Below are 13019 nucleotides of genomic sequence, written 5' to 3'. Positions count from 1 at the left end.
AAACTGGGCATTTAAAGGAGGCTTCTGAGGAGCAATACATCAAACAACTATTGTGCAGAACGTGATGGACGAGAGCAAGGGAAGGATAACTTAATTTGTGATGCTACTGTGGAAGAGAAGTTTTCTGACTAACATGGGTTGAAGGAGAAGATGAAGTGGTGGTAGGAAACACATATAACCCATCACGAGTTGGCTCGGTGAGGAGTGTTTGCTTCCTCTGCGAATCCTTGACAAAGAAATAGGATGAGTGGAACTCAAAAGAAACAGTGATTGTCAATGCAAAAATGAAGAAAATAAATTATATTTTTGGTAATTGACAGAACATGAAGGAGATTTTTAAGAAGAAAGGAAGAGGTTCAAAAAGAAGAATCACCAAAATTTTGGATGGGGAGTCCAGAGCCATCACCAACACTAATAGTGTCATCACCATTGTATTGTTCTGATGAGAGATTCAAGTTGGACAGTTCATTGGTGATATGATGAGTAGCAGCAGAGTCAAGGTACCATACATTAGCTGAAGATGAGCTAGGAGTAGTGAGATTAGCAGAGAAATTTCTAGGTGAATCATATTTATAAGAGTGACTGAACTTGTTTTGGCATTGGAGAGCCACATGCCCAATTTTGTTGCAAACTTGGCATGTTGGCCGTGGAGATGTGTTCTGCTAGGATAGGTGGCAAGAACCATTACGGTCACCACAATTGTGGTAGGAACTTCTCCCATGACCATGTTGGGGAATTAACCGACCTGGAGTAATAATCACACACGAAGAAAAATAGAAACACACACAATGAACACCGGATTTACGTGGTTCGGTCCAAACTGACCTACGTCCACGGGAGCACACCACTGCACTATAATCTAGGAGAAATAACACACGGAGGAGCCACTGCTCAACTCTCTCTCTCTCTCTCTCTCACACCTCTCTGCTCTCTGCTCTCTGCAATCTCAGTACACTGCACACCTCTCTTCACGCAGCTCACGAAATTCACACATCTCACAACTCACAGCACATATATATATATATACACGAGAGGGAGTAAAAATCAAATATGGTGGCTAGAAAATTCAATAAAGCCTGCAGAGCAGGTGGCCATCCATCTCCAGTGTCAAAGATGGTGGCTGGTTGTTGCGGCTGTCTGCGGCTCCATACCTGCAGAATTCAACAATCTCCCACTTGGAGGTGGAGACAGCATCTCAACCAGTGTATATGCAAATGTTGTGCTCATGTATGTCTTCAATCATGAAGACCAACTGAAGTTGAGCATAACTTCAGTTTCTCTCTCGTTGCCACCTTCCTGTCTGCTAGATTTCTGCCGACTAATCTGATGGCTGGCATCTTCACAAGTGGTGTAAAAATGTCGGTGTAGTCAATCCCTTTCTTCTGCTTAAAGCCTTTGACTACCAACTGAGGCTTGTACTTTCTGGAGCCGTCATGCTCCTCTTCAATTATATACACCCACTTGTTGTGAAGGCCTTTGGGCAACTTCCACGTTCTGTTGGAGGTGAGAGACTTCATCTCGTCCTTCATTGCAAGCTCCCACTTGCTCGCATCTTCTGCCTGACAACATTCAGGCTCTCCTCCATCTGTAGGAAGTAAGCAATCTATATACCTCTCGTCTGGTACATAAGGCCGAGTAGATCTCCTAAGCTCCGGTACTGGAGTAGGAGATGGTGGTGCGACGATCTGCTCCACTAGTTCCTCCGCCTGAGGATTCTCGGCATTCTGCTGTTGTGTCCTGACACACTTCTTTGGGGCACGGGTGTTTATCTGGAAACTGACTCTCCTCTATTTCCTGACTATGTAATCCTCACACATGTCAATCTGCACTGACTGTAGACCACTCAATTTTCCCTTTGAGTGCTTCACCCTGAGTTCCTTCTCGTTCATGTGACCAAGTCGTTGGTGCCAGATGTTGCTGTCGTCATTTCCTGCAGCAACTGAAATAGACATGGAGGCATTGGAGGTTAGAAAAAGTGTCCCTCTTTTCTTACCTCGTGCAATCGTTAGTACACCCTTTGAGACTTTCCATTCATCGCCGATGAATTTCGTTGTGAATCCCTCATCTGCCAGCTGACCAACTGAGATCAAATTCTTCCTCAGGTCTGGAATATGTCTGACATCCTTTAGCTTCCATACTGACCCGTTCATTTTGATCTTCACAACTCCCTTGCCGATTACGTCGCAAGGTTGATTGTTGCCAAGGTACACCTTACCGAAATCACCTGGTGTGTACTCCTCTAGGCAATCTCTGCAGCATGTGGCATGATATGAGGCTCCAGAGTCTAAGACCCAAGACTCCTGTTTGCTCTCCAAAGAGCAAATCAACATGTCATCATTCTCGGAAGCAATATTTGCTTCTGTCTTCGCCTCAGATTCCTTTCTCGAACCTCTACACTGGTTTCTGAAGTGTCCGGTCTTTCCACAGTTCCAGCACTCAACATTCTTTGTGCCTTGGGAACCTCTGGGATCTCTGGATTTGGACCTCCTAGTCCTGGATCTGCCATGATTGTTAGATCGTCCATGCCTGCTTCCTTTTCCCCGGCTTTCCACATTCAAAGCTAAGCTTGAAGTGGAGTCATTGTTCGACTGCATTCTGATCTCCTCTGTCAAAATCATGCTGATAACCTCGTCGTATTTCAGCTTCAATTTTCCTGCAGAGCTACTGATCGCAGTTACAATACCTTTCCAACTTTCAGGCAGCTGGCTGAGAATTAATAGGGCACGAATCTCACTGTAAAAGGTAATCCCGACCGAGGTGAGTTGATCCGACAACTCGTTGAAATTATTCAAGTGCCTGCTAAAACTCTCATCTGCAGACATGCTCATTGTAAACAGTCTTTTCATGAGATGTACCTTGTTCGCGGCTGATGGCTGCTCATACATGTTCGATAGCGCATCCATAAGAGACTTGGTGGTTGTCAAATGCTTGATGTTGAAGGTAACAGACTTTGCCAACGTCATCCTCACAACTCCGAGGGCTTTTCGGTCAAGCAACTCCCACTTGCTCTCCTTCATGGATTCTGGCTTCTCCATCAGTGGTAAGTGTAACTCCTTACCAAACAAGAAATCCTCGATCTGTATTTTCCAGAAACCGAAGTTCGTGCCGTCAAACATCTCGATGTGAGAGCATTTCGGGTTTGACATCTCGATTCATTGATCTAGAGATGGAATTTGCTCAATCGGACAGCACGGTTGGATCCGGAACGGTCGAAAACCCGAGCAATGGCTTAAGCCGCTCGAAAAACGGACCCGAAATGGCTTCAAAATACCCGGTCAAACTTTTGGTCAAATCTGGTCAACTCGGTCAACCCTACTGACGTGGCACTGTGGGACCCACTGCTGACGTGGCACTGTGGGCCCAACTGCTGACGTGGCACTGTGGGGTCCGCTGCTGACGTGGTACTGTGGGGCCTACTGCTGACGTGGCACTGTGGGGTCCACTGTTGATGTGGCACTGGGGCCCACTGCTGACGTGGCGTGGCCCCCGGGGGCTGACATGGCGGCTTACTTGGCGCCACGTGTCTCTGAGGTGGCAGCTGACTGGCGCTGACGCGGACGCTGACGTCAGCGTCTTCAACCTTCCGCTGGTCGCCGGATGTTCGTCGGCGCGTGGGGGCGCGTGAGGACCACTCCCGGCGTGCTACTGGCGCGTGGGGGCGCGTGGGAACGTCCTTTGGACGTTGGCGGTGCGTGTGGCCCGTGCGGCTTCGTCTGAGCTCTTTTTGAGCTCCGGTTACTGCCGTTGGCTTCGTCTCGGCGAGAGGAGTTCGATGGTAGCCTCAAAATTAAATTTTGAGCTACTGGACAGGGGCTCAAAAATCCAGAATTTTTCTTGATCTGGCAATTTTTACTCCGACCAAAGCTCTGATACCACTTGTTGGGGAATTAACCGACCTGGAGTAATAATCACACACGAAGAAAAATAGAAACACACACAATGAACACCGGATTTACGTGGTTTGGTCCAAACTGACCTACGTCCACGGGAGCACACCACTGCTCTATAATCTGGGAGAAATAACACACGGAGGAGCCACTGCTCAACTCTCTCTCTCTCTCTCACACCTCTCTGCTCTCTGCTCTCTGCAATCTCAGTACACTGCACACCTCTCTTCACGCAGCTCACGAAATTCACACATCTCACAACTCACAGCACATATATATATATATATATATATATATATATATATATATATATACATGAGAGGGAGTAAAAATAAAATATGGTGGCTAGCAAATTCAACAAAGCCTGCAGAGCTGGTGGCCATCCATCTCCAGTGTCAAAGATGGTGGCTGGTTGTTGCGGCTGTCTGCAGCTCCATACCTGCAGAATTCAACAGACCACGGCCCTATCTCTCAGCTCAGTGAAAAGGACGACCTCGTGGACCATTAGTAGAGCTGAAATTTGTAGAGAGATCATGAGAAGGAGGTGTGAATTTGGAAATATGAGAGAGTCAGTTCTCTTGAAAGAGAAGAAGTTGATACAATGCATAGGTGGTCAAAGGATCAGCTCTGATTGTAATGGAGTTTATGACGGGTTCATAAGAGGGTCCTAGGCCATTTAAGAGATAAGAAACAAGATCTTTATCAAAGAGAGCATTTCCAGTTGCAGCAAGAGAGTTGGCTAGAAGTTGAACTTTCCCAAAATATTTAGAGATGGTTTGTTCAACACAGGAGAGGTTGGTGAGTTGAAATCTAATCTAAAACTCTTTTTCTTGTGAGTGAGAGGAGAACATGGAGGAAAGGGAACACCATAGATCGTGGGATGTGGAAGATGAGAGCACATGACCTAGAATCGATTCAAGAGAGAGGAGAACAGAACACTGAGGACCAGTTGATCAGTACGCCTCCAGGCTAAGAAAGCAGGATCGAGTTTGGGTGGCTGATCTGTGCCCTATCGTGCTTGCTACATACTATGGCTCTGCTTTTGACAGCGCGGCTAGTCGAGATCTAAGTCAACTGGACTTGAAAAAGAGAAAAGTTGCAGGGAGAAATTCAGGTGGGAAGGGAATGAGCCATCAACGTAGGAGAAGAGGTCTTGACCCCTTAGGTAAGCTGTGATTTGAACTTTCCAGAGGAGATAGTTTTCTGTGGTGAATTTGGTAGTAACAATGTGAGAGAATGAAGAAGCAATGGAAGACACCGAGGGAAGGGAGGGAGAGGATAACTCCATGATCTGAAGACAAGCTAGTCACAGAAGCTCTGATACCATGTTAATAGAAATGAAAACTTGATGTATATTCTTTGCATTTTATTTATGAAAGCTGTGTCCATATAGGGGTGAGCATAATTCAGGGAAAACCGAATTAACCGATTTAACCAACTGAAATTGATCGGTTCGGTTCGGTAAAAATCTCCGTTTGGTTGGGATTTACAAAAAATTCAGTTAATTGGTTTTAGTTTAGTTAACAGCAAAAAATAATTCAGTTAACCGATTAACCAATTTATTAATTAATTAAATTTTAAATATAAATTATTATGTTATAATTGTTATTTGTTCGCCTTAGGGATGGGTTAGGGATATCCTCACATCCGGATATGGGGCTCGAGCTTGGAGGGCAAAAGGGCAGAGGGGTCTCAGACTCAGTGGAGGGCTTTAGGGCTTAAGGCTAGGGTTTTGTTTGTGTGAAGTTCACACTTCGAGTCTTTGACTTCACTGTTCCTCTACCGCTCTATGCTGCAGCTCTCCATCAGACCACCGACCATCTCCTTCTCCATTCTCTACTTCTCACTTCACGAACGGCGAATCCCCTCTTTAGCTCTCCAGCCTCTCCTGGTTTTTCGAATCCCTCCTCGGCTCTTCCCTTGCGTGGGCGTGGCGATGACTCTTTAGTCTTCACTCAGTGACTCAGCCACTCAAGTACCTTCGATGACCTTCCCCTCTTCCTCTCTTCTCTGTCCATAGTTGGTTATTTTTGGTGAACCACAAATTTCCCAAAACATATTGGGAAAAAATGGGGATAGACACTAGACAGTAGACTGGGGACTGGGAAACCATCAATGGATACACCACCAAGCTCCATTGTCTTTTCTGTTGGAGATGGGCGGTCAAGGAAAGCAAGCGAAGAGTGGTAGTTAAAACTTTCTTTCTTCATGTGTGTTCGCAAAAATTTGGAGTAAATTTGGACAAACAAGGCACGAGTAAGTGCCTTGCTCAAATAGGGTTTCCCTATTTTTTTTTTCTTTTTAATTAGTGTATGCTTTCCCTTGTTCACAATCAAGGCTATATGGCTCCCATTGCATTGTGTTAAAGTGTATGGCCTCCAGGGAAAGGAATCTGTTTTGTATGAAACTTGTCACCGAAATCTTTGCATTGATGCATGTAGATAGTTTAGTTTAGTAAATCCAAGAGTTTTACATATAGGCTTGTTCGAACATGATTTTTTTTTTTTTTGTGCGCATAGGGAAAAAAATTAGATGTTTTTTGAAATGCCACAGGGACCATAGGGTTTTGCTTGCTTATCATAAGCTGCGAAGTTTTTTGGCACATCAAAAAATTAAACTTTTATAGGTAACTTCAAAAAATAAATCTCATCCCATATTTGTCTCTAATCTTTTGCAAACACACTTTCATTCAAATATTTTCACCTAGATTTATGAAAAAAAAAATGTATTTTTTTTTACATTTAAAACATTTTAGGTTTGTTTAGCTTTCTTATTATATATGTCTTTTTATTATGAAGGAGGAATTGGAGAACTAAGACTAAACTAAACAAAAAACTATTTAAAATTTTGATTAATTTGGCTAATTTGAAATTAGTTCATTCAAATTTATGCTTACCAAAATTGTGACTAAGTATTAAACCCATGCCCCCACTCTCCTTTCATACTCTTAATTGACTTGACTTAAATGATATTTGTAGGGATGCTAATTAAAGTCATCTCTACCTAGCATTATAGAAGTTATAGTTTACTTGTTTAAAAAAATCATGTTTTATGAATCGTGCATGATAAGGTGATAAAACATTGATGAAAATGTTAAATTAATATCTTAATAACTTTTATCCTTTTTTTTCAAATATTAAAGGAAAAATGAGCAATGACTTGCCTATAAAGGTGGAGGTGCCAAATTTGGAGGATGCAATAATGACGCAAGCTAATTCCCAACATCAGCCTTCAAATCCTAGCATGACAAGTGAGAGTGCTACTAATCCTCCTACTCAATCTAATCAAAAAATAAGGAAGAGAATGAGACCAAGATCTAAAGTGTGGGATCACTTCACTAAATTTGTGATGGAGTCTAGTGAAATTAAGGGTAAGTGTCATTATTGTCATATTGATTACGGGCACACTTAGATATCATATGGTTAGATGTCCACAAAATCCACATGTTGAAGAAACAAAACAGACACAATTAAATTATCAACCAATCTCAAAAAATGTAAAGGGCTTAGAGGCAACTCTTACAAATTGGAAATTTGACCAAGAGGCAATTCGAAAGGCATTATCTTACATACTTATTGTTGATGAATTGCCTTTTAAATTTGAAGAGAATATGGGATTCAAAGATCTTATGAAAGTTGCTTGCCCTCGTTTTCGAATTCCATCAAGATAGACAATTTCTAGGGATTGTTATGACCTTTACATGGAAGAGAGGTTAAAGTTGAAAAAGTTTTTGAAAACCTCCTCTCAAAGGGTCAGTTTCACAACTAATACATGGACTTCTTTGTAAAAGGTCAATTATATGTGTTTGACTGCACACTTTATAGACAATGATTGGAAATTGAACAAAAAGATCCTTAACTTTCGTCCAATTTATAGTCATAAAGGTGAAGAGATAGGTATGGTCATTGAGAGGTGTTTGCTTGACTGGAGAGTTGATAATGTGTTTACAATGACTGTAGATAATGTAAGTTCAAATGATGTTGCAATTGCCTACATAAAAAGAAAGGTTTCAAATTGGAGAAAAGACATTCTAGGGGGCAAATTCTTGCACATGAGATGGATTGCACATATAATCAACCTAGTTGTGCAAGATGGTTTGAAAGAAATAAGGATTCAGTTGCTCATGTTAGATACATAGCCAGATATGTTAGGCATTCACCCGCTAGGTTGAAAAATTTCAAGCGTTGTGTAGAAGTAGAACAAGTAGAATGCAAAAAGATGTTATGCCTAGATGTTAGCACTCGATAGAATTCTACTTATTTAATGCTAGACACAGCTCAAAGATATGAAATCGCTTTTGATTGGTTTAGGGATGAAGATCCTTCATTTAGACTTGAACTTGAGACTAGGGATGGCATAGCAAGTAGTTTTGATTGGGAAAAAGTCAGAAAATTTGTGATGTTTTTGGAACACTTCTATGAACTCACTATACGAGTTTCAAGTTCTTTGTATGGTACAAGTAATACATTTTTTGATGAAATTAGTGGGATTGATTGTCTTCTAAAAGAGTGGGAAAATAGTGATGACCTGGAGTTGAGTTTAATAAGCATGAAAATGAAGGATAAATACAACAAGAATTGGGGAAACATTGACAAAATGAATATGTTGATTTTTGTTGCATCTGTTCTTGACCATAGATGTAAGTTGGGATTTGTGCAATATGCTCTTTCTACGATGTATGAAGGTGACAAAGGTTTATTGGTGGGGGAAAAGGTTTAGGATACAACATTTGAATTGTTTGCTGAGTATAAGAAGTTGTCACAATCTAGAAATGAAGAATCAAACAGAAGTGAAACTTCAAGCTCCACTTGCTCCACTGGTCAAGGTGAAGCAGCATAACGAAAGTTCAAAGTTTTGTATCAAAAGTACAAGACTCAAATTAGAGGTGGAGATAATAAATCAGAGTTGGATAGGTATTTGGGGGAGGATTGTGAAAAGGACGTGGAGGGCTTTGATATTTTGGAGTGGTGGAGGTTAAATAGTCAAAAGTTTCCCGTCCTTTCACATATGGCTCATGATGTTTTAGCAGTACCCATCTCTACAATTGCTTCAAAGTTTGCTTTTAGCACAGGGGGGTGTGTTATCGATGCCTTTAGGAGTTCTTTGATTCATAAAATTGTTCAAGCTCTTCTCTGTACACAAGATTGGATTCGGGGTTCCTATACTCCAATTAAGGGTGAAGAAGACATAGATGACCTTGAAAATCTAGAAAAAAAGTAATATTATACTTATATATTGTCAAAAATTTTTATTTGTTCATTTAATGATTAATTATTACAACTTACAAGTGCTTATGTACAATTTTTTAGAGTTGTCAAAGGTTGCATTGGAGTCCACAATTGGTGAATAAGCCAAATAAAGAAAGACAAAGGGTTGGTTTCATATTGAGATTATGCTTAAGTGTTTTGTCATATAAATTACATGCTATCAATTATCATTATCGACAATATATAATTTATTGTTTTGACAAATTGTTGAAAACTTTAGAATTTTATTGGTTTGTCATTTTCATGTATTTATATGTTACAGCTTGTTGTGCAATGGTAGGAAGGGCTTACTGTAAATAAATGGGTTGGGTTTTGGTGGAAGTCATATAAATTACATGCTATCAATTATCATTATTTTGGTTTGTTGCAGGTGAAATAAGCACCGGAAAAGATCCATTTTGTGTGGTCATTCCAGTGGTAGTTTGTAATGTAAGAAGCTGAAGAGTGGGAGTTTCTAATATAAGAAGCCATGAAATTGTAGCTATCGGTTGATGTATGAAGCATTGAAGCCCAGTCTTTGTTTTAATTTTTTAGAAACAATTTATATATCATGTTTGTTTTTTATTTTTATTTTGCACAAACTATTTAAATTGGTCTGTAATATAATATTAGGGACTTTGAACTCTTGATCTCAAAGTCAAGTAGACACTTCAGACCTTTAAATTTCATGTTTGGTCTGTGAATATATTTTTTTAGGAAGATTTTCTAGATTGTTTTAGGAAGAATTTCGGGATTAGATTGATTAGAATTTCATGTTTGGTATGCAGACGATTTTATTTTTACATTGATTAGATTTTATCTAAGCAGGGTTCTATTTTCACATTGATTAGATTTTATCTAAGCAGAGATAAGACACCTAACTGGCTAGATTTGGGCTTCTGATGATTTCATTATAGATTTTTTTTTTTCTTGAGAATTAAGAGTTTCTTAATTAAGCTGACGGTGGGGTAACGTAACACTATAAGAATGTAAATTTTATTCTTACAGTTCAATAGTAAAATATTATTTTTATTAATAAAATTAATAGATAAGGTGTTTAATTAACTTGGATTTGGTAAAAAAAAAAATTTATAATTATATTTTGTTTTTAGTAATTAATCCCAAAAAATTTTAGTTAAATTCAATTAACTGAATTACCCGAAAAGGTAATTCGGTCAGATTCGGTTCAGTGTGATTCAGTAGTTCGATCGACTCGGTTAATAGCATCATTTAACCGAAATTTTTTGTTAATTCGGTTAATTACCCGAATTTGACCGAACCAACCATTTGCTTACCCCTAGTCCATATATAGACATCACATGAGGAATCAAAGAATATAAAATTGTTACAATTAACAGAAGAGAATATATTTTGGTTACAATTTATCCTGCTGTAGCTGGGTTGCTATAGCTAATTATCACTAGGAGCACATAGTCTAATAAGAATGTCTCAATATGTTTCTCAAAGATTTTTATTATTTTCTTAAACAGACATATATATATATATCCCTTACTCTTTAACATCGGCAATACCATATTCCAACCTGATGTTCCTACTTCCAATCGTTGATGCACTGACCCATGTCTTTCGTATTTAAACAAATAGCAGTGGGGGGAAAAAAAAAACCAAGAGGAATCAATCAAAACTTTTGAAGAACTTGGCTACAAATTGCTGCTTTTTCAATGTAGTACAAGACCAATAGAATGTGAAAGATAATCCACCCAATTTGTTGGGCAGCTGCCATAGTTTAAATGATAATAATTAAATGAATTGACCAGGAAGAAAAGGAATTCTGATCACAGCATCCAAGGTTTTGCAGTGTAAAATAGCTAAAATTGTACAATTTGCATTTGGATGCATAATATAACAATTTGAAGATTAAAAGCTATTATATTTGCAGAAAATATGGATCCTATTATTAATTAACCAGTGCTAAGTTGTTTTGTTTGCAGGTTGTTCATCTTCATCCACACACTTAGTTTATTAATTGAGTTGGTCGCAGTCTATGCCTGCAGCAATGTGATACCCATTCAGTGGAATAGGTTCATCCCACTGATCCTCCAAAACCTTTTGGATGGCAGTCTTCTACCAAAGCTGAACTGTTGAAGGTAATGCGAATCAATTCCCCTATTGTTAAGTTAAGTTGGTGTAGCCCCATTTGAACGTGGAAAAAAAAATGTTTTTTTTCTTTTGACATACTGGTGGAGTTTACCTCTTATTTCAGTTGCGGTTGGATGGATACAAATGGATTACGCCCTTTAGTGTAGGTACAGAAGGTCTGGTGTGCATTTCATTGAAGAAAGAATCAGGATCAAGTGTATTTACGAGTAGAAGTTAGAAGTGGGGCGAAAAGCTCACGTTATGAAGTTATTTTCCGTCCATTTTCATTGGCAAGTCCTTACTGGTTTCTGGCATTCCTTCTCTCTTTTTTCGAATTTTCATGTTATTGTTGAGCTTGCTGAGCTCGGACTGTCTTTTATTGATCATACACCCTACAATCAAAAGGGCCATTAGATTTGTGTCTTTCCCTACATTGGTTTCCATGTGAACAATGTTAAAACTTTCAATTCTTCTGCAAAAGGGCTATGCTTCTTTCTCATATCTTATTTATGTTGACAATATTTTACTGATTTCCTGCAACCAGGGACCTGAAAATTCAACTTTTTTGATAAACATTAATGAACCAATCATTTGGCGCCTTCATGAGATGATCCAGCAAGCCAACCTCAACAGGTTTTTATGACACTCAAACAACTTTTGTTTTAGTTGATCCAATTATTCAAATTGGGTGTGTATAACTTATCTTGAAATTTTGTCTTGAAACTTCAGACTCATGGTGTAGACATGGGGTTTTCTTGATCTAAATATTTCTCGACTCATACCACCTACCTAACATCTTAAAAGTTTTACCCAAAGTGTCAATGGCAATGTCAACGACTCAACGACCAAGAGGTGTTCTTGGGTTTTGGTCATCCTTAATGACTGTATTGGGGAATACAGAAAATATGCCAGTAAGCATTATAGTTATACTCTTTTCAACTCTTTAGTTCTGATTTCTTTTTATTCTTGTTGAAGATGTTACCTTTAAATTCTCTAGCTGAGCCTTCAAGCTCAGAGGCATTGTATACAAGTGGCACTTGTGGGAGTTATCCCTGCAATTTGATGAACTACGTAAATCTGATTTGAGCAAATATTTTGTGTTAACACCAAAATGTCCTACTCTATGGTGATCTGCTAATCAAAAGTCAAAACATAAGTTTAACAAACAACAGATATATTTTTATTGGGTCTCGCAATTACTGATTAGTGATGTTTTTGGGCAAGGTCTTTGGGAGTGGTGTCCGAGTTATGAAAAAATTATCAATCTATCACGCCATTCATAGACTAATCCAATTAAATGGTAACGATTTCTAAATAGATCACATGAGCAAATCTTAATTATTATTCCTTCCATGATAAATCCTTATCTTAATTTCTTATTTAGGAAATAAATGCATCCTTTTACCTTTTATATATTTAAATTTATATATTTTTAATAGAACAATAATATAATACTAAGAATTTAAAAAAAAAAAATTGAATTAGTAATGAGAAAAAATGAACCAAGTTACCTAGTATAATAGATATAAAATTGAGACTATATATTATACCCAAAAAAAATATAAAATTGACATATAAGTAGATTATAAAAATATTTTTAACTCTTTATAATGTGTCTCATGATTTAGTTGGTGAATTGGCAAGTATCCATTAATGAGTGGTCGGTAATGTTTTCATCTCTCCGATTTGATGTTGCCTAAACGGGTTCAAAGGGCTTGCCTAAATAGGGATTCTAAATCATTAATTTAAAAAAATATTACCTAATAAGGAATTATTAGAAAGCCAA

The 13019-nt window shown here is 38.8% G+C and overlaps 1 protein-coding gene across 3 annotated transcripts in view; it reads left to right on the top strand.

The window, feature by feature from the left end:
• LOC131149146 (CYC02 protein-like) overlaps positions 1-9974 on the top strand; it is a 58834-nt gene extending 48860 nt beyond the window's left edge. For all 3 annotated transcript variants that reach the window (XM_058099302.1, XM_058099299.1, XM_058099298.1), the window contains one exon: positions 9525-9974. Coding sequence is in view for 1 of the 3 variants with exons in the window: in XM_058099299.1 (XP_057955282.1) it covers positions 9525-9595 (71 nt within the window). In the remaining 2 variants the exon portion in view is untranslated. The remainder of the gene's footprint in view (positions 1-9524) is intronic.
• Positions 9975-13019: the final 3045 nt, after the last annotated feature.

Source organism: Malania oleifera, chromosome 2 (assembly GCF_029873635.1).
Source record: "Malania oleifera isolate guangnan ecotype guangnan chromosome 2, ASM2987363v1, whole genome shotgun sequence".
In the NCBI taxonomy this organism is placed as follows: domain Eukaryota; kingdom Viridiplantae; phylum Streptophyta; class Magnoliopsida; order Santalales; family Ximeniaceae; genus Malania; species Malania oleifera.
The sequence above is the reverse complement of the archived record's forward strand: the minus strand, read 5'-3'. Positions and strand labels throughout refer to the sequence as shown.